Source organism: Bactrocera neohumeralis, chromosome 6 (genome assembly GCF_024586455.1).
Source record: "Bactrocera neohumeralis isolate Rockhampton chromosome 6, APGP_CSIRO_Bneo_wtdbg2-racon-allhic-juicebox.fasta_v2, whole genome shotgun sequence".
Classification (NCBI taxonomy): Eukaryota; Metazoa; Arthropoda; class Insecta; order Diptera; family Tephritidae; genus Bactrocera; species Bactrocera neohumeralis.
In genome coordinates, this window is record NC_065923.1 from 9,486,504 (window position 1) to 9,508,286 (window position 21,783).

The following is a 21,783-nucleotide window of genomic DNA, read 5'->3' on the forward strand; positions in this document are numbered from 1 at the left end:
CGTTTGAGTTGCGAAATATGTAGTCTGAACGTCAGTAAGCCGGTAAGTTTTAGAACGCAATCAATAGAATTTCTAAGTGAGAGCGAGAGAGGGTAAAAACTAAACGAGTTTAGTACAGTGTTTTATATAACAGAATGCAGAAAATATGTGCGAAATGTGACAAGATGTGAGTCCCAATATGATAAAGTTATCATATTTCAATAGTGATCTAAATTCATTCTCTCAAGGTTAAAAACTGAAAATATTGGGTAGTCTAAAAAGTATTTTCGTATGTTGTCAATGGATGCCGTTGCAGCCGTATATCTCCAGTGCTATCAATCACATTGTGTCGTACCATATAGTGCTGGAAAGGTGAGATTTTAAGCTTCATTTAGCTAAAATTAAATTCGGGGAAGTTGGAAAAAGTTACAGCTGCTCAAAAATGAGTGAAAATAATGAAGAAATTCGCTATATTTGGTAATTTTTGCATAAAAAAAGAAGAATGCCACGCAAACCACAGATGAAATTTGTGAAGTTTACGGAGACGATGCTGTATCAGTTCGTGCAGCACAACAATGGTTCATTCGCTTCCGTTCTGAAAATTTCGAAATTTCGAATTACACTGATCTTTAGGGGAAAATGGCAAAATGTGGTCAACCTAAATGTTTATTTATTTATTAATATATTTATAAAAAAAAGTTAAAGTTTGATTAGAAGACGTTTTCGACTACCAATATATATTAGAAATTGAACGAAGATTTTTTCTCATCGATAATTTTTTGTTTTTATAAAAAATTTAAGCCCGCAATTTTGACCAAAAATCGAGTTTGTTTTTTTTTTTTTTGAGAAACCGACATTTAGTCAAATATTAATTTAGGCAATTTCCACATATAAAAATAAGCAAATAATTACAAAAGCAGAAATAAACCGGTAAAACACACCAGAGCGCGGACATCAGTTGTCTATCTTATATTTGTTCCAACGGTTTTGAATGTCACAGCATTGCTTTACAAATATCTTTGACCTTTTTATCTGCCAAAGCACACTGTGCCGAGGCATGTGCTAAGCATATTTGCTAATGTCAAGTAAATGGCATTTGGCGTTGAGAGACACCAAGCGATGTGCATTCATGCCACACAGTGGAGTACGCAGGTACAAACAAGCGCCTAGCTGCAGTCGCATTAGTTCTGAGCGCCTTCTTATGCTGAAGAGATCAGTTTGTGCAACCGGTCAGCGAGTCACACTATGTTCGAGAGAGCTCTGCTGCCTTAGAGTAGTGTGTGAGTGTGTAAGTGTATTCGTATTGTGGAGTGTGTCACTTTGGAAAACCGTCTAACCTAGCGAAACAAGCGTTTATCCCGCAAACAAACTGCCGCCTCAGCATGAGCAGACTAAGTGAGCAAATAAATGAGTACGCCATTCAATCTGCTGCCCGCTTCTCAAAGTGAGTGTCGGGCTTTGTGTGCACTGTATTCTGTATCGGCCGTATTGCCGTATTTGTGTATTTGTTATACGTTAAAACGTGCTGCGAAAATCAACAGTAAATCATTGATGTGAGAAACGTGTAAGCGGCAACAAGTTCAAGTTTCGCGACGCTACATATCTACCGAGGCGCACATTCACACATCTCTATAGTGCGATACTCGTATACTCGTGAAGTGCGTACAATTCGTTATAACGTGAGTACAGGGCTCGCCGATAAATTTCCCCAACCAACGCGATTCCCTCGATTAAATACCGACAATTACGTACACCTATGTATGTATGTAGGTATGTTTGTGTAGCTATTTTGTTTATAAGAACGGTGCCGAATCACGAAGACATACCGGCATGGCGACATTTGAACCTCCAATAGTTTTGACAGCTTTTATAAAAACTGAATTCTTGCGAAATTTTTAAGCGCTGCACGAATACCACGAACCCAATGTGCATATGTGTGTGTTTGTGTACATGTGAATGGGTTCCAGTGTGTTCGTAGTGAGGCGATAAGCGTCAATGGTTCTTTTTGTTTTTCCTGGGGCGGTATGTTAATGAAATCGGATATGGCAAAAGCGCGGTTGTGCGACGCAAATGAGCTGTGAGTGAAGTGATTAAATGACTAACTGGGCACGATATTGGCCCAAGCAGTGACTAAGTGTCGTAGTACTAGATGTTTACACCTTTTGTGAAGATTGCTGCCTTTTGTTTTCTTTTATTACTGTTTTTGTTTTGCTTTGGAGAAATGGCCCGGCCTTACGACATGCAACATGTGTGGAGCAATGTGAACAAAACAAACGAAACGTGCGACGCGAAGTGAATGACCTAGTGAATCGTATGTAAGCGTAGTTGTAAATGGTGAAATGAAGCGAAGCGGTGAATAGCAGTGCAAGTAAATACACGTGTGCATACATAGAAAGTCAAGACACAAGAGCTACCAATATCGCGCTCTCTGTAGAACAGACATACCCAGACATTCTTGTGGAAAACATATTATGCACATGTGTTGCCAAAAATGTACGAAAAATAAAGCATGAGTTTGAATTTATGTCGACATAAGCTGGAATGGCTGAGTCCAGCTAGTTTGCATGCTGTTATTTATGGCACCAGTGCCGGTTTTGACAGCGTCTACTCCGTAGCTGAGCGAACTGAGTGCTTGACTACCACGCTAAGAGTCGAAATTCGCTTGCAGTTGAAACAAGAGAGTGTCTCAACTTGCTAGGAAATAATGATTTTACTGTAGTGACAGCCTACCTAAAAGTGGAATAATCTAAACAGTATTCATTATTAGAACATAATATATGAAATCCAAACTTTTTAGTTTATTGCCAACATAACCCATTTCGAAATACGTCGAACCACCCTAAGTATTTGCATTGACCACTCTTTCCGCGCCCCGACTGGCTCTTTTTGTGGCGGGTTGCTTGGTTACCCCTTTGTTTTCGCCTTTCCTTATTATTTTTGTTTACTTTTTCGTTATTTTCGCTTTTATTTTGCGGCGCATTGTTTTTATTTTCATTACTGTTTCCGATATCTGTTATTTATTATTTCTTCTCGTGAATTTCATTTATATTGTGCTCGTATTTCGGTTTCTGCAACCAAGTCTGCCTGAATTAATGACGCTGACGCTGGAACCAAATGCGCGCGGGGGTGTGTGTATTTCCATATAAACCGATACACAGACATGAACTCATAAACAGCTCGCAGTTAGGAGCTCTGTAAAAGTGAAATGCGCTAATGAAATCAATGGAACACCCATGGTCAATCAAAACGCGTTTTAAACATTCAGGTGTAGAATATAAAAAGTGATATGCCAAGGAAAATCACTGACAACGGAACGGCACACACACTCACCTGCACACCTTACATAGGGGAAATAGAACTGAAATTATGTGTGTTGAGCAAGTCAATTAGCTATACACATTCATTTGTACTTAATTACATAAATAATGCATGTGTGTTTATACCAGAAATTCATAAAATACGCACTTGAATATTTCCATTGCTTAGGGGCTTCACTATTTTAAGTGGTTTCCAATTTTATCGATACACACATATGTGCATACATATGTATGTATTCATGACTCCCACTGGCCTTTGCTAGCAGTCTTATTCCACAGGCGGTGTGCTCATCCAGCCGTGTCACATTGCGTTTTTCAAACACCCAGCGCTTCATGCATCCTACTTTTAACTGCCAACACGCAAAACTCGTGTGCATAAAATTAAGCCGAAGTTCTAAAAACAGCAAATTATTTAAAATAAACACACAGCTACAGTGAAACACCGCTGAATGGATTTACCGAAATAGTTTGAATATTTTGACTAGGAATGCAGTTATATTAGGTTATTTAAGTGAGTAAAAATTAATTTATTTTCGAAAATCATTGGTTTAACAGAAAATAAAAACCGGCTTTGAGGTGACTTTCGGATTTAACTCAAGTATGAAAGTACAATACTAGCCTTAGGTACTGAAGAGATGGTAGGTGTGGGTGTAATCACACGTTTGCTGAGCTTGCTGTGTGAGTGATTGAGTTTAGAATAGGCTATCGGAATTCAGTCTCATGTAAGTCCAATTATTATCATATGTTTATAAACGAAATTGTTATTTAATGAAAAGAAACAAGCAAAACCGTTAACTTCGGTTACATCAAAGTTATGATATCCTTCACAAAATATGAACGTTTTCTTATAAGAATTTTGATTAGGCTAGGTTAAGCTGGTAGGCAATAAGCCACGTATAGGCCAGTTTTGGTGCTTTGCGCTACCAGATGGAGGTCAGTCCAAGAGAAGTAGTCATCCTTTAGGATGCCGATGCTTAACGCGAGTTTTAACAGACTCTACGGCCTCATTATCGATACCTCTTTTGGTGTATCATACCGCAGGGACTCCAGTTGCTTACAGCGTAGTATTGCGGAACAAGTGCACAAGAGACGCTCTACAGTTTCCCTGGTGCCCGGCTCTGAACATTTCCCACAGTCTTCTCGACCTGTCAGCCCCATTTTGCGGGTGTATGCCGCCACCAGACAGTGACCAGTTAGTATTCCGATCAATTTACTACCGTCTCTTCTTTCAAATTCCAATAGGAATTTTGTGCATTTCCGATCGATCGTTTTGCATATGACTTTTGCAGTCTTACACCCAGGTAGCTCGTTCCTCGTTCCATTCGTATAGACAATGCATGTATTTCTCAATGTTTATCACGTTTTCGGATGTTAGCCGTACACCATTCTTGGCAATCTCGTCCACTATTTCGCCTTTGTGGCCTGACATCCAGTAAAAGTGAAGTTGCTAACTTCTGGCAATACTTTCCACTGCTGCCCTACTTCCCAAGACACTTTTGGCTTTGACTGCTGCAATTGCTTTCCAAATTTGGTAAAAATAACTCGTCAAATAACGAAGTTTTTCATACCAGCACTTGATTCCGTTCGTTCAGTCTGTATGGCAGCTATATGTTATAGTGGTCCGATGTTGGACGTACCGACAAGTGAGCAGCTTCTTGATGAGAAGGGGTCGGGTGTAAAATTGCACATCGATGCCTCAAAACCGGAGAGACTGTTCGCATATATACAGATGGACGAACAGGCCGACTGACATGGCTAAATCAGCTCAGCTTGTCCCACTATCCATTTATAAACATACATACATATGTATATATACTGTATGTGATCTCTGACGTTGCTTTTTGAGTGTGACGCACAAACATCGTGTTGAACTTAATATACCCTGTTCAGGGTATACAAATGTATATATGCGTATTATTTTTTAAGTTTTAAAATACTTAATATTTACTGACACAGCAAATAGGTACAAATTGTGTGATTGAAATTGAAAGAAACGAGCAGGAGGATGAGAGATTTTGTTATTTTTACTTTCCACCAATAATGACAATTGTTTGCCAGGGGCACGTGAGTCACTTTCGCTAATGTGCTCAAGTACACACAGCAAGTTTTTCCCTTATCTCAAAGCATACGAGCACTCATACCTAGATATTGATGGTTTGTATCTACAGTGCGTACAATTTGCATACATTAGGGAAGCCCTTAAACAGCAAATAAATTATTAGATTGTGTGGCTTTGTTAAAATGATTATAATATACTTATATATACACCTAAACAAGAGCAAAAAGTCTGAAATGAAGTTTCAAACTACTCAGTAAGTATATCGGTTTACAACTGGGGGTTCATATCTGAAATCGCACTTATTATATTTGATATTTAGAAAAATGTATTTCATTAAAAAAAATATCTTTAATTTTTTGGTAGATTCTGACCGAAATCTGAAAATTTCCAAACGTAGGGAGACGTAAAAGTATTTAAAAAGTAGGAAGCCGGCAGACTAATTGGGTTTGCGGTTCTTACTAGTTGTAAAGTAGTCGTTCTGGAGCGAATTTCTCATGCAACTTTAATAGTAGTGACCTTTATTTTTCAATTACCATTGCTAATCATACCTTACTAAATATCTACCTACTTTCGTTTCTCAATTTTCTCTTATCAAGAGAGCGTCATTTGCTCGTGAGTCATTATTTTACGCAAACAATGTTCCTTATCGTAAGATTCAGAGCAAATACATATGTAATTCCTTTGAATTCATGACAGTTGGCAAAATTTTTATTGAGAATTAGTAGATGATATATGAGTAATAGGATGTGTGCTGTTGAAAATAGAGATAACGCATTTGAATGAATTTTTGAATAAATCTCATTTTCGTACAAAAGTTAGGTTTCAATCTCAGTTTATAGAAAAACGGTGAGCATAAGATACGGATGGTCAAGCATCTTGGTGAAATGTGGGCACATTTGCAGACATATATACCCATATATATTATATATATTTATTTTGTAGATATTGTATTTTTGTATGTCCATAGTATACTCGCACTCGTGGCTATTTGAATAGCCCGTAGTGCTTGGAGTGGATCATAAATCACTTACAATGAAATTAGTAATAGTTGCACAATTCATTTGGAAATACACCGAAGTGTTTACTCGCTAATGAATTTTACGACTGGCGATTGTAAGTGCTTTCAGCAGAAAGCCAGTATTTTTTGTCACAACAAAACACTGAACGAAACGCGAAACGCGAAACGAAACGCTTTTTGCAGATAAAAATAGCATATCAGTTATATACAAAACGTGACCTTGCGGGCGTGCACACATGACATAAAAAAACAACAGCAAATCAAAATACCGATAAATAAAAATATCATAAACAAATACTTAAAATACAATTTGAGCGCAAATGAGTTAGTTTTGAACTGTCAATATTTGAAAAGAATAGGAAATTTTACCCACATACACATACATACATATATCAACATAACAAATGAATGTACATATTTACACAATGTGTGCATGTGTAGTTTTACTTATGCTTTCCACAGTTCCATTATTGAAGTTAATTTCAATTTCAATTGAAACGCACACGCAAAATCCGACGACAGCGATAAAGTGACAACGCCGATGGCCGAGCAATTGTACGCGGTGTCTGGTGTACACACAGCCGCGCGCAGACATGTTTGCGTCTACTGAATTCAATTCAGTGAGTGTTTTCATACGCACCCTGTAGGAAAGTCGGCCACACTGCGCTGAAGAACAAGACGCCGACTGCTGTAAGAGAATTTTATGCAGAGAGGTTTTTTTGCAACACGAAATAAAAATAAGTTTAATTTTCTTTGCGCACCGCCAAGTGGATTCATCTAGTCAAAAGCTCTAGTGGAGGTCTAGATCTTATTGTTTGTTATTGGCACCTCTTGGCACCATTTGAACTAATATTGCGTGGGAATTTTCCATCAAGCCCTTTATGTCGTCTAACACTTAGTGTAAGGCGAGCAAAAAAAACTTCAGAAAAAAGAAATAATTGAAATTAATTGATGACAACTACGTCTAACAAATCAATAATTTAAAGCTGATAAATGAATGAGTAAAATTGTGATAAATCGTGAAACTTGAGCAGCGGCAAACGACTTGCTTGTTTGTTAGTAGTTGTTGTTCTCTTGTTAAAGATATAAATAGCAAATTTACTATTATAAAACAAGTCTTAAAACATGTCGAAATTGATTTAACAAACCACGACAGAAAAATAACACCAAAAAATTAATTTTAATTTAACGAACGAAGCAGTTTTGTGTTCCATAAGTGGTGTCGGTTCTGGCTAAAATTTGAAATTAAACTTGCTCGGTCTGAGACATGACAACGACCGACGCTAAAATTAAATTTTGCTGATACCAATTTTGTTAGCTCGGGAAACAACTGAACTCTATTCGGTCTTTCCAGAATGGGCGGTGCAGACTATTTACCTTTATATAACAAAAATAGATAAAAACTCTAAGCAAACTACTCGTATACAGGGAATATTAATAATTTATGTCACTCGGATCTGGCCAATTCGAATAATAATAGGTTTTAGTTTATTGTGCTGTACTTTTGGCACCGACTGTATATATTTACATCTAAAGAAGCATTAAAAAAAGGTTTGGAAATATTAAAAACGAATTTGAGGAGATTTTTGTGAAATAAATGCAAATTTATTTTATTCGCCCAAAGCAAAAGTTTCTTAAGTTCTTGAAGAGATACAAGATTAACATAAAGCCATGCTGGATGCTTGGGTGCAAAGTCCAGGCCACCTACTGCGAAGGTGATAAACAATGAAGTGTCTGTTCGAATATTTCTTTGGACATGGCAAACCATATACACATACATAAATACGTTAGCTTCCGTTTCTACAAAAGGTCTGAAGTAGACATTCTGAGAAGTTTTTGTGGATTTTCTCTCAGTAAAATGTCAATCGTACTTTCAAACTGTTACCACATTTGAAATTATGAACATTTATTTATTTTATTTTCTAAAAATAGTTTGCTGACAGCTTCACCGCTGAAATGTAGTTCTGCGAGCGCGAAATTGATATGTCTGAAATGGGTATCAATCGAACCACACTAAATGCTCACATATCAAGTGTCTGTGTCTTCCAATTGCACTGCGGTTGGGTTTTCAAACCAATGTGAGATATGACTGCTCAACAGAAATTGCTACGAAACTGTTTTTTTTTTATATAAAAGGTTTTCCATTTCGAGGTTCCATACTTTTTTGAAGAAAAAATACAGAGACTTCAATCATTCATTCGAAAAAACGTTCTGTGGCATTCATTTTTTGGAAGATTAACTTTCAAATGTTGGCCGCGGCTACGCCTCGGACGGCTGAACAAAATTGTACTCGAAACCGTTGGATCTCCTTGGAACTTTTCAAGAGCCCATAGATCGAAACGATGTCGCTTGGGATGGTCAAGCGACTTTAGTTCTAGCACAAGCTTTATTTTTTACGTTTTCAATTTAAGATCTTCATGTCAAATTCGTCAAGTCGTTCCGTACGCCATATCGAGTTGTTGCGAACGGACCGAATGGACTCTCCACGCTCTTCGTCAGCTGCAGCTGCTATATTTTTTCACTGCGTGCTAGAGTGGTCTATTCGGTCGCTCATTGTCCAATAATGATTTTTGAGTCTCAAGATGGATGATGGTGTTGCGAATAGCACGCTCAGTAGGCCGATTATGTTGACCATAAGTTGAGTTAAGCGCGCGAAACACATTCTTTACAGAAAGTGAATTTTCGTAATAAAGTTGACCGATTTGTAAATGTTGTTCAGGCACAAGTCCTTCAATAATAAAATACAAAAAAATACTGATTAAAAATAACATGACAGCTTGACACGACTCACATGTGATCTTCAAAAAAAAATACTATTAAAAAAAGTACCTCTACTTCGTACACCCTGTACAAATTATACACAGTATAACATATAATGGCATAAACCCCATATTCTCAGCTGAAAGTGTTTCATAAGCGTATTTACACTAATTAAACGACAGATCTGCTCAAAAGAATTTGCGAAATTCTCAAAAGATTTGCGATTCTTCAATCATATGCCAAATTCGGTTCCCTCAAATCACGTGGACAACTAAGTATCTACATATGTGTACATATACAAGTGTACCGATGAATATGGATTTATGAATGTGGCTGTCAAGAGGTGACATAACTGGATTGCGTAAAATCAAACAAAGCGCTCCCAGCCGCCAAATGAGCGCACGAGGTGACCGCATCACGTGCGGCGGAAGTGCCTGCTACGGCGCCTACAACAGACGTGTGCGTGTGTTTGTGTGTGTACGCACCATATTAAAATCAGATCAAAACATTAGTATGTAGGCGCGAAAGTCCACTTGTTTCGCAAAGCGGTTTTTGAGAAAAGGAGAACCAGTGACGGCATTTAATGACTTTTAACGGTTGTTACAAAACGGAACAGACGAATGTGGCATTTCATTTGCGCGATTATCATGTGATCAGCGCTCGCTTGTTTTTTATATTTTTTTAACGAAAAGCCGCTTTTGAATCTGTTGACTGCAGAAGCTGTGTGTCTTTACGCATTTTTGCATATACATTTGTATTTCCAACAGAATTACCTTGGTGTGTGTATATATGTGTGTGTGTGTGTGTTAATGCGCGATTATGATAATTGGAAAGTATTTTTGTAGTTGTATGAGTGCGCTGTAGACCTTTGCGATATTGAAAGTGAGTAATTAGAAGTGTCTTATTCTGCTTCTAGGTCAACAATTTAATTATGCAATTTTTCAGAGTTGTTGCAATTGTCTGTATTGCATATACAAGAGTGTGTTGTTGTTGTGCAACCTGCTGAGTTTCGCGCCAAACGATTGCGTCCAGCTATCGCACACACACACATTATCGTAGATAAAGGCCTGTTGCGTGCCATGTTGCCAGATTGCTATGAATCAGTACTATACGCACTGATGTAATGTGTTACGCAATTGTGCAGTCTTTACTTTCAGCTTTTCGATCGGGGAGTAGAGTTTTAGTCAGTGTATCCAAGGATCAAGCAGTTGCATGGGTTTCGTCGAGCAACAACAGACCTCTTTTCAATATTTTTTTTCCAAATAAAGCATAAAATATTTTACTCAAACTTCTTGTTATTCAAAGAAATATATTTTGCAAAGATTTTTTGGAAATTTTCAAAGGAAAATATTCAAAACTCCAAAACTCGTTTATTAAGATGTCATTTCAAGCAGTACTTCGGGAGAAAGGTGTTTCCGCGTTGACAGCAGAACTTCATATAGGATCATGAAAAGTAAAAAAAAATATTCTGTAGTCGAAAAAGTCTTTTCGTATTTTGCCAATAGATGACGTTGCAGACGTATATCTCCAGTGCTACCAATCACGTTGTGTTATACCATTTTGATTAGAAATACGAAAAGACTAGGAGGATTAGAAATACGAAGAAACTAGGTATTTGGTCGAAGGGAAAACGAAAAAAAGATGCAAATTATATTTTTGGCAGACGTTTTTACAAAAAAAATGCTAATTTTGGTGTTTTATTAAATGGAAATAATTCAATAAAAAAATCTTTAATCTTTCGTTTTAGACCTTGTAAATTATATCTCGAAGAACTGTGTAAAATTTCATTAAGATTGGATGCGTTTTTCGCGATTAATCTTGAAAACCGATTTTTAAAGTTTTAAGGGGTTACACATGGGTTTCCTCGAGTAAAAACAGCCGTTTTCACAATTTTTTTCTCAAATAAAAAATTAAATATTTTTTTTAAATTTTTTCTTATTACAAACATACACTTTTAACAAAGAAATTCTGAATTTTTTGGTAAAAAATATATTAAACTCGCCATAATCCTCACAGGATTATCTAAAGTGAAAAAGTACGTATTTTAGTTAAAACCTTAACTTGAAACTTGGGCAAAGGAAAAAAGTGAACATTGCATTCTTGGGAGACATTTTTACAAAAAAATTAAAATTTCAGTGAAAATTTGGCGACATTTTTTTAAAATAGTCGTAATTGAAAAAAATCTTTCGTCCAAGTGTTTAAGAATTATATCTCAAAGACCTATGTAAAATTTCATGAAGATCAGTTGGGTAGTTCTCGAGAAATTTTGCCAACCAAAACACACAGTCTCGAGAAAAACGCGTTTAAAGACGACGCACTTAGCCTAGCTAGCCTCGAGCGCACAAGTTTTGAAGGTTGTATCTCCGAAACTATTACTCGGATCAACTTGAAAATTTAAAACAATATTCTAGAGGTGTTGGGGAATTTAATAAGACAATGAAAAGATAAGATTTTTTGAAGCCCGTAATTGACTTTGGTATACAGCTGGCCTCGGCACAACTTTCCAAGGCTGTATCTCCGAAACTATTACTGGGATCAACTTGAGAATTTAGAAAAATATTCTAGTGATGTTATAGAATCAAATATTGCAACACATACTATACGTTTTTTGATGGCGTGAAACCCATGTAGCCTCTTAAATGGAAACAGCCACAACACATCTTACACAAATGCCTTTTAACTATTAGAGCCAAATTAAATTTCCATTAACTTTTTTGTGGTTTCGGCAACAAATATGTATGTATATATATTTATATATAATTGTAATAACAACAAATTACCATTCATCATTCGCAGGTAATAAATACTTTGCTAGTAATTGATTTATAATTGTTGATTAAGAAAATGATGTGTATTTGGCATTTATCAAAAAAAATAGTTATTAACAGTTGCTCGCTACATTTATACACGACAAATTATTATTTATTACATTATTATTACAATTTGTTTAAAACAAAGCATAGGCGACCTTCAACTACTCGGAAAGAATCTCGTCTTAAGCATAACACAGTCCACAAAAACTGCTACGCTTGCACCAAAATTTCAATTCCTTAACGGTAAATTACTTATCTTTCCACATTTTTCGTAGTCTACTCCATTATTTTGTTGACATTAATTACCGTTATCTGCTGGTATAATTTTATTGCATTGCATTATTGACACATGCTTTTGTGGATACTTGATAAGCGTTCGCCGGTTTTACCATGACGAGACCACCGTCAATATTTGCTCATTGAATTTCTCCTCTGCAAAGTGCGATATAGAAGCTCTGACTTCATTTAGATATGTACATGTTTTTAATTTATGTTCATGCCAATATTTATTTTACGGATTAACTTATTTATTTTGTAATCAAATACTTCTTACCAAAAAACAATCACTCTACTAAGTATTTAACTGTAATAACTATTTGTATAACCTTGAAACACGATTTCGTACGTCTGCTGCGCAATGTACGTGACATAACAAATGTGCTGCAATATCGCTGTTGTTCCTGTTAATGCCTTTGTTTTCTCTTTCGCACTCAGTGGAAACCGATTTACAAAAAAATTAAAATTTTTGGACGCCCCTATGAAGAACAGACCCAACGCCGTTCTTTATGAGGACCACCCTAACGTAAAAGTTCAATACTCAGCATTCGGCATGATGACAGTTAAATTTTGTTTTGCGTGAATTTAATTGCTTTTCTGTCTGGGGTTCCACACAAAAATGCAGGAATTAAATTTTCGGTGCATGCACTGGCTTGCCATAAAACTGTGTGTGTGTGAATTGTTTGTGTTTCTCGTAATTTATTTGACTGCATTTGCAAGAGCTGCGTTTGACAAAGTACGAAATACTATTCTGCTCAGCTAAGGCCATAAAAATGCTATATTATAATTATTTAAGAGTCCATGTAAATTTAGAAAATTATAATTATTATTTTCTACAAAGACTTGGCCAACGAAGCAAGTGTTTTTCGCGACTATTTTAAACAGCATTTATTATACACACACACATAAAAGTTCATTCATATGTATATGTATGTGAGCTGCGCTACGAAGCGGGGTGTATAATATTTAGCGTTTGGTTGCAGAAGACTCTGTTCCATTAAAATTATTCAATTAGCTCAGCAGGAACTGGTTTTGCTCGTAATCAGCTCCCATCAATGTGATTTAGTAGAGTGCGTTCCAGAATATATTATCTTGGCTTACAGGCATGCCATATAATCACAAGATCACATACATATATCCGGAATTAAACGTGTTCTCAAAAATGGCAAAACATCGCCATTGAACTTGAAAACACCGCACAGACGCTGCGCAAAGACATTCTACCTGACTGCCTACTGACTGCCCGTCTGCTGTCCACGCTGTCTCGCCGCATTAAGTGCAATCGAGTATCGCAATGCATGCACAACAAAAACGTCGTGCCCGTTTTCTGCAGTTGAACTGATAATGCACCCAATCCGGTTAAAAATATGTGACACACTTCTTAGCCACTAATTTAAGAATTACTGGTTCTTGCGTTTCGTTCTCCTATCAGCCGTGCGAGAGCGATCTAAAGATATGTGTGTAGAGAGTGAGTTAAGTTTATCTAACGGTCCGTTCGAAGACGTTTCGTAGCAAATGGCGACATGTTGCTGCTTCTGGAGCCACGACGCCACTGTAATGTCACACACAGAACTTAAACTAAATTCCTTTCATGGCTCAACGTGCTAGGTATAAATAATCATTAATATTTAAGCTCAGGTGAATGCTTAGGCCTTTAACCAATGACGTGGTAGTATGATAAGCTCTGAATTTTACCAACCATACTAGAAAAGGCTTAAAGCTATATCGCATCTCCTAACAGTATTTTAATACATCCTTAATGTATTTGAAATCACCCTTTAATATAGTTTCTACTATATATGTATGTATCTACAAAATAATATATCGCCAAACGTGGGTCACGTGGTCACAGTCAACAGCAATCTTCTGCCATTCTGTCATTTATCTCCATTTATTGTGTGGGCGTTGACGTCTATGACACACTTCCAGAAAAACAAAATGATTCGCACCTTTAATTGTTGTCTGCTGAGATATGAAATAAAATCCGAAATCAAAATAATGCCAATTTAAAAATTAGAGCGCCATAAAATTTACGACGGATATAAATATATTGTTATATTCATATAAATATTATCGCCACCGAAACTGCTAAAAAGTTATCTTTCTTGAAAGTTGTTTAGCCTTTATGATCTATTTTGACCACTGAATGCCTCTAACTAAAAATCTGCAAACATTTGCTAATTTTCTCACCTAAATGCTCTTCGGCATCATAAGAAATTTGTTATGTATGTAGATGGGCACAATCGGACCGCTGCCACGACCACAAAACACAATTAAGCGAACATGTTTTGAAAATCTTTGAAAAGTGGTCGAGATCACGCTCCCTAATCAGATTAATGTAGTATATCTTCCAAACCATTAAAGCTATATCACCCAAATTTACACAGCACAAATTGTTTAACCCTTCTTACGTTAGTGTGAGAATAACCGAAATTGGATGATAAGCCTCCCCACGCCCCATATATCTGTTTTTTTTCATATCTCGGCCTACTCAACCGATATCATCTAAATTCGGTACATAATATTCTTATAATATTTCTATACTACAGTATAAAAATGGACGAAATTGGTCTTCAACCCCGTCTATTTATTTGCCGTATAGATAAATAAAAGAGGTATTCACCGCTTCCTAAGGTCTGTTGTGCCCTACTTCCCATATAATATAATTTGAAATTCCATCTCATTCTTCCATATTCCTGACCAAATAATATAAGGGGATAAAACTTGAATCATAAAGTGAGCCATTTTCTAAACAAAACTTTTCAAAATCGAACCGAAACTGTTCAGTCCCCTAGATACCAAGTATGAGGACCCCAGTGCCTATAATTGATTTTTTCCCGAAAAAAGTGGTCAATGTGTGAGATATATAATAGAAATTCGGACCAAATAGTTTCCTGACAATAGATATGTCTGAATGTCAAAAATATCTTGAGTCCGGTCTCCCAAAAACCTAATATACAGATTTTCGAACTTGTGGTTTTATACCGCATATGTGAGTTATCTCAATGTTTGCTTATAACAGTATGCTTAAAACTGATCAAATCGTGTGAAAACTTCACCTAGTCATAACTTGTAACGGAATTTTCGACCCTCCGGCTGACTTTACTAGATGGAGATTGGTGATGGTATGTGCGGCACTTTAAGGGAACCCAGGGAACACTTTATTAGTATGTGGAATGTTAATAGTATGTAGTATTGACAAAAATAGATAAAATCGATTGAGATAATTTAGTATAATGTTCGCTTTGTTTGTAATCCTCTAACGATTTTGTCGAACAATGAAGTTGAACGCTTTCGCTATATTTTCCATTATTGCCAACAACTAAAGATATTTAGCCGGCTTTGAATTTTGCAAGTTGCAAGACTATAAAATGCTCGGTGACACCCGAACTTAGCGCTTTCTTACTTGTTAAGCTTGTCTTTCTACCTGTTTGAGACGTGCCTTGGAACATTTCGCGATTAAAGATTGCTCTGTAACTTACATCTAAGATAAACAGATGTGTGGCATGTATATAACTTTTGTTGGTAAAACATTCGAATTTTCGCGATGCTCAGTCTGCTGCGCTAATTAATGCGATTATCGATGCAACAGCGACACCGCTGGTGACGTCTTTCTGTGGTCACGCGTGACTTCAAGCGCTACCAGCCAATATAGATACGCACACAATTACGATTCGAAGTTGGAAAATTAAAACCAGGAATAAACAAATTCAATATTTTGTACAAATAATTGTTCAAGAATTAGGCAAAAACAGCTGCATGTGACTTAATGACATAACTTACCACTGCCTTAAAACCTCAGCAAATATCTGCGAAATTAGGGAGATAGAGGTAAACAAACAGTATGGTAACGAATTTGAAAACTCTTCCTTCTGTAAACATGTTTAAACTTTATTAATTAAAAACGGCTTGTGTGTCTTAATGAAGACCCCCATTAATTATAACTGGACATGGCTACTTAAGAGCTATTAAATATTGACATTTCAGCTTACCTGCATGTCTGTCCGTTTATATTGGTTTGAACGTAACATTTCACATCACAAATGTTAAGAGTTTGCGAAATCGAATAATTAGAAGAACTTCTGCTGTACTGTTAAGCCCATATAGTGACACACGCACACACCTACCGAATGTGTCAAGTGGCACTTGAATTCGCATGACGTATGATAATGAGCATTTTAGACTGTTTCAATTGGTTAAAAATAATCACCCTTACGATAAGACGATGCCTACGTCATATTTTTGGAATCTGCCTACGTTGCTGCCCAGTTGGTATTAGCCTCTCTATTCTTCTTGCTTTGGGTAAAGAATCCTCACCTCTTTCTCTGATGTATTCGTAGGAGCAGTTCATCAAATGTAGTGTGTCTTATCGGCAAACAGGTCGTTGAACGATCGCTGTCGTCGTTAACGTTTCAAACTTTCCGTCATGGTTTTAATAGTGATTAGTTCTTTATTACAAATACACGTAACTGATAAGAGCAAAAAGAGATATTCTTCACTTTCATAACATATTTACATACGAAGTCCATTAAAGTTATTAACCCTAAAACTCCAAACTGCTAAGTTATCATATTCGAAGAAACGAATTTTTGCCAATTAGAAATAAGGGTTGGTACAAACTATTTTTTTTTTTAAATACCATTTATACCACTTATGTCTGCCTCCGGTATTTACAGTTCATTTACAGTAAATAATCTCGAAATCAGCTGACCGACACGATGCCTGTTGCAGCCATATTTAATTTCTATAAATACATTAAAATGGTTTGCATTCCAATTGTTCGTGAAAACTTCTTTCAAGGCCGAACCTCTTGACAAGCGCTAATGGACCTGTCGTCAAAAACGCTCATTTCAAAGCACGCACATTCGTTTCTAACTACTCGAACTTCGGCGTTGATGGGTTAACGTGACGTAGGTAGAGCGCATCTAATATTTGTCTCCATCAGGTGTGACGATAAGGCCACTGTCAGCGCCAATGCCGCTGTGCTGCCTACTCCTAAAAGAGGGCGCTTTTCGCGGCGCTGCTCCCAGCGTTTGCGTTGCGGCAGCGCTGCCGCAGCCGACAGCCGAGCCCATAAATAAGTGAAAAGGCGAGAAAGCACCCGCAACAAGTTCACAACCCAGGCATTCGTTTATTACAGCGGCTCGATCGATCGGCTCGCTGCGACTTGTTGTCTATTGTTTGAGTCGTGCATTGCCGGACGGACGTGTTTTCGTGTCGTTTGCCATACCGCGAGTATTGAATTTTTCCACATTCTGTGCATATATTGGTGAAGTGCCTAATTGCCTAACACAACCCATCGGTGTCCAGTTGTCGGTACTTTATACTCGTGTACTCTGAGTGCGTGCTTTTGAATAAGCGTTGTTTTGATTTACCTCTCACGCGACATTCGACATTCCCGACATCCTGGCGCGAGTGCTCTATCTATATTTGTAAATATTTTTATATATTTATGCGCTGACAAGCATCGGTAAGCATATCGCGTATATGTTTGTCACCTGCGTTCAACAGGCGACCGTTAGCTGTCGACTGTCCAGTGGTTAGTTCAAAATTACGATTTCTATTGTGCATTTTAGAAGTGTCCTGTAATAGTTGCAGCAAAACAAAAACAACGAAAACCACCAACCAATGATAGTGTTGTTAAAGCAAAGATCGATAATCAGTGATAAATAATTCGTTGGCGCCAAGCGTTCACCGCCTCCAGTGACCGAACACATGAAACTGTTCACATAAAGTTTTGCGAAAAATAAGTTTTAGTTGTGGGTTCATGGAAAGAGCAGTAAGTACAACTTACATCGGGTCAAAGTTGTAATTGTTTATTTATCAGACTTGTGCATTTTAAATGACAATAGCACCTTGTTAAACTGGTGACCATGGACGGAAGTTTTCAAGTAATTATTAATGTTGTATAAACTACTGGAACTAGGAAGCTTCATTCAAACAGCAGTTCCTATGGCATAAATCACAAACTGTTGTCCCAGCTCATGAACAACTCGACCGGGGCAGGACTAACTGAATACGAAATTATTTCCACTGTTAGAACTCTCAGGGCAATGTGTTACAAGGGTAGACCGGCAAAAGAGATACAAAACATATTCGAGCAGCTCAAATAAAAAAATCACACTGAGGCAAATCTGGTGAACACTGTGGTTAATCGGTAGTATTTATTGCGTTTTTGGCTTTAAATTCGGTCACAGTCGTGGTGCGATGCGTCTAAAATCCATGAATTTTTTTACCACAATTCCGGCCATTTTCTCTTTTTTAATATTTTCATCAGTTGAAGAGGACGAAGGTCGTCCAGAACGTGGCATGTCTACAACGATCTCTCGATCGTCTTTGAAGGCTTTGTACCACCCGTAGGCTTGTGTTTTTGATAAAACTGAATCACCATAAGCCTTCTTCAAAGTTCGCAGTGATTACGCTTACAGAATTTGAGACAAATTCTTTCCTCGATATTTTTATCCTTTGTAAAAATCGCAACGCACCACTGAGGTGTACCGACTTAAGCAGCTGCTGTAAATGAACTGGTTGATAGATCGCGCATAGAAATTAAGGGCAGTCCTACCAACTTAGAAAAATATATGGTTGTCTTGTGCGACCACTAAAATATATAACTTTTCTTTGATTGCTTAGCAATTCAGACGGAAGAAAATCAATCCTATTACTTTCCGGACAAACCGTGTGTATTCCGCATTGCAGTGAACTGTCCTATAGTTGTTTTTAGTTCCTTATATCTTCCTCACCGTCTTGCGTAGGCAACCCTTTTTGGAATGTGAGCGAAAGTGTACTTTCTTTCTTAAGAAATTTAATGCGATTGTTGTTCTTCCCTCTCAGCAGAGAATAATTACTTACTATTACACTTTAATGTGCTCGGTTATTGATAGTGTTCTCTTATTGTATATCAAAAATCACTTTTGCTTACAAAAGAATTTTTATGATCGCCATCACTTTTTATAACTGTGCTATGAAACGCAATGGAAATTTTTCAAACAATAAATTGAAAGCTATTCTCATTAGATGCGGTATAGTATGTCATCATAAGTTTACTCAATGTATCAGACGTTTAATTAAAGCAATCATAAAAGCATAAAAATACAATGCAAACACTCGTAAAATTATAGACAAAGAAGTGTTGTTCAGTTTTTTCACTGGCACATATTAATAACTCTGGCTGCTTGTCACAGAATAAATTGGTGTGTGAATGATTTGGTAGCGATGCACAGATGCGTTAGATCAGCACCGATGATCGCAGTTAATGAAGAAGTCGAGTTGTTTGTTTATATTTAAAAATGTGAAGTATTCGTGACGGAGGCGGGTCGTGTGTCGCGTGAGGCATTGCAATCGTTTCGAAATTGTTTAATGGTTCTAAATAACTGTATACTTATGAAGCCGTGGAAGCTTTACGCAAAGCCTAACTGTAAACTTCACCGTTATTCTCTTTATTTCTGATATTGTGACGATATTCCCAGCCCAGTCATTTTGAATATCCCCAATTGAGTATTTATATTGGGTAATTAAGTAGATTATACCAAATAAGAAAGCACACGAGAACATATACATACATCGAAAAAGAACATACAAAAATATATAATTGCCGTTGCAAGCACCTTTATGACTTTAACGATTTACGATAATTTCGATTTTTATAACTTCAACAAACAACCCACCTCATTAATGTTCACCTCACAATTCATCGACAGATTCCTAATACCTAACGCAAACCTTCCTCTTATCATTGCAGTTGGGCCAGTTGAGGAAATATTATAAAAGCCCGAATGCCGAGATTGTTCAAAGACGAGTTTTGGAAGTCTGCCGTAGTACCTTAAATTGAATATTAAGAGCAGAGGAAAATACAAGGAATTGAAAATATTAAAAAAAAGAAACGCTTTTGTTAGATTCTTTTAGTTTGTTGTTTTTGTTATCGTTATTTATTGTTTTACATAACCTACAATAAAAGTGGCTCGCGCTTGTGCAGTGGCAAAATGAGTTTCAGCGGACCGAGCGGACCACGTGATAACGTGCGAAAATTATCCTTTCTGGGCTTCAACACAAAGAAGGTGAGTTCATGAAATTTGATTTGTAACAGAAAATTTATCATATTTAATACTTTAATTACATTATTTAGAATGATTATTATGTTCGTGTTTAAAAAGGGCTCACTTAGGTGACTTTTGACAATTAAACAAAAAGAAAATACTGCATCCATTTTTTTTTAATTTTAAAAGTATAATTAATACACACCAGAGCTCTTAAGATTATTTGAATGACCTGAAAACCGATTATCGAACGCTTACTATTTGAATATTCAACAATAAACGAGTTAACCCGATAGCCGAAAATGAGTGGTTAATCGCATAATCGACGACTTATGACTCTCCGGATACCGCAAACCGAATGTTATTATTCGAATTATCCACTATTCAGCTAATCCGGTTACCAAGAGCTCTAATACACACTAAACTCATAAAACCATGTCTCATCGCCAGTTATAATGCTCTCCATTGATTTTTGAAGTATGTCCAAAGAGACTTGTTTACGGTAGTCTTTTCGAAAATAATTCAGTTTATCGGGACGAGTCGAGCCAGAAGGCGTTTCATACCCAGAATATTCACCGAAATCATTTCAATCGACTCGAGAGGGTGTCGTGCTCTCTTTCTAACTCTCAAACACTTATCCTTCACTTTTTAAATATTTTCATCAGTTGAAGAGATCGTCTAGAACGAGGCAGGTCTTATACGATCTCTCGACCATCTTTGAAAGTTTGGTACCACCTGTAGGCTTGTGTTTTTGATAAAACTGAATCACTTTTCTAACATTCGCACCGATTCCATTATTCCTTGCCAAATTTTGTGAAGATATCTTCCCAAATAAAAAGTTTTTCAATACAAGGACTTGATTTTGATCGATCAGTTTATATAAGTATATAAGTGGTGGTCCAATGTTGGCCGTTCCGTCAAATGGGCAGTATTTTTAGGAGAACATTTCTCGAACAGAGAACCGAGAGACCAGTGTACAACGTATCGTACATACAAACAGACGAAAATTCGGACATGTACATATAAATCGACTCAGCTCGTGACGCAGATCATTTATGTATGTATGTATGTATATACCTTAAGGGTCTCCGACGTTAACTTCTGGTTCATGCACAATTTGTATTGAAAATGCCATACTGCATAAATAGGCTTGCGTATTAAAAATCTCCCGAAGATAAGGTTAGTTAGCCCATAATAGTATCCATGATCACGTACGCAGTTACTTTCGATTTTATTTTTATCACACGCATTGCCCCGAGCCACGCGGTAATTAATAAACTGAATTTTCAAACTCAATTGAAACTTTATTGATTAAGTGCGAAAAGAGCTTATGTCATTGCCATTAAACAGATGAACATGTTGCTCATTGTTACGCAAGCCCTGTAGGAATCAATTAGCTTAATTAGTTTGCGAGGCAACCACTGTTAGGTTTGGGAGAAAACTAAAGAAATCTTTCACGCTGAATAATTAGGCTCAGTATGATGTCTATGCAGGTGAAGATTTTGTCAGGAAACTTGTAATACTT

General features: G+C 36.9%; 1 protein-coding gene across 6 annotated transcripts in view; it reads left to right on the top strand.

Annotated features, from left to right (window-relative positions):
• The first annotated feature begins 1,530 nt into the window (after nt 1-1,530).
• The window catches only part of LOC126763366 (band 3 anion transport protein), a 48,881-nt gene continuing 28,628 nt past the window's right edge, over nt 1,531-21,783 (top strand). For 5 of the 6 annotated variants that reach the window (XM_050480799.1, XM_050480809.1, XM_050480801.1 and 2 more), the window contains exons 1-2: nt 1,531-1,658; nt 19,964-20,279. In XM_050480799.1, coding sequence (XP_050336756.1) covers nt 20,205-20,279 — 75 coding nt within the window. In that variant the 5' untranslated portion in view covers nt 1,531-1,658; nt 19,964-20,204. Of the gene's footprint in view, nt 1,659-17,824; nt 18,002-19,963; nt 20,280-21,783 lie in introns of those variants that run through there. The other variant, XM_050480800.1, reaches the window with a different exon arrangement.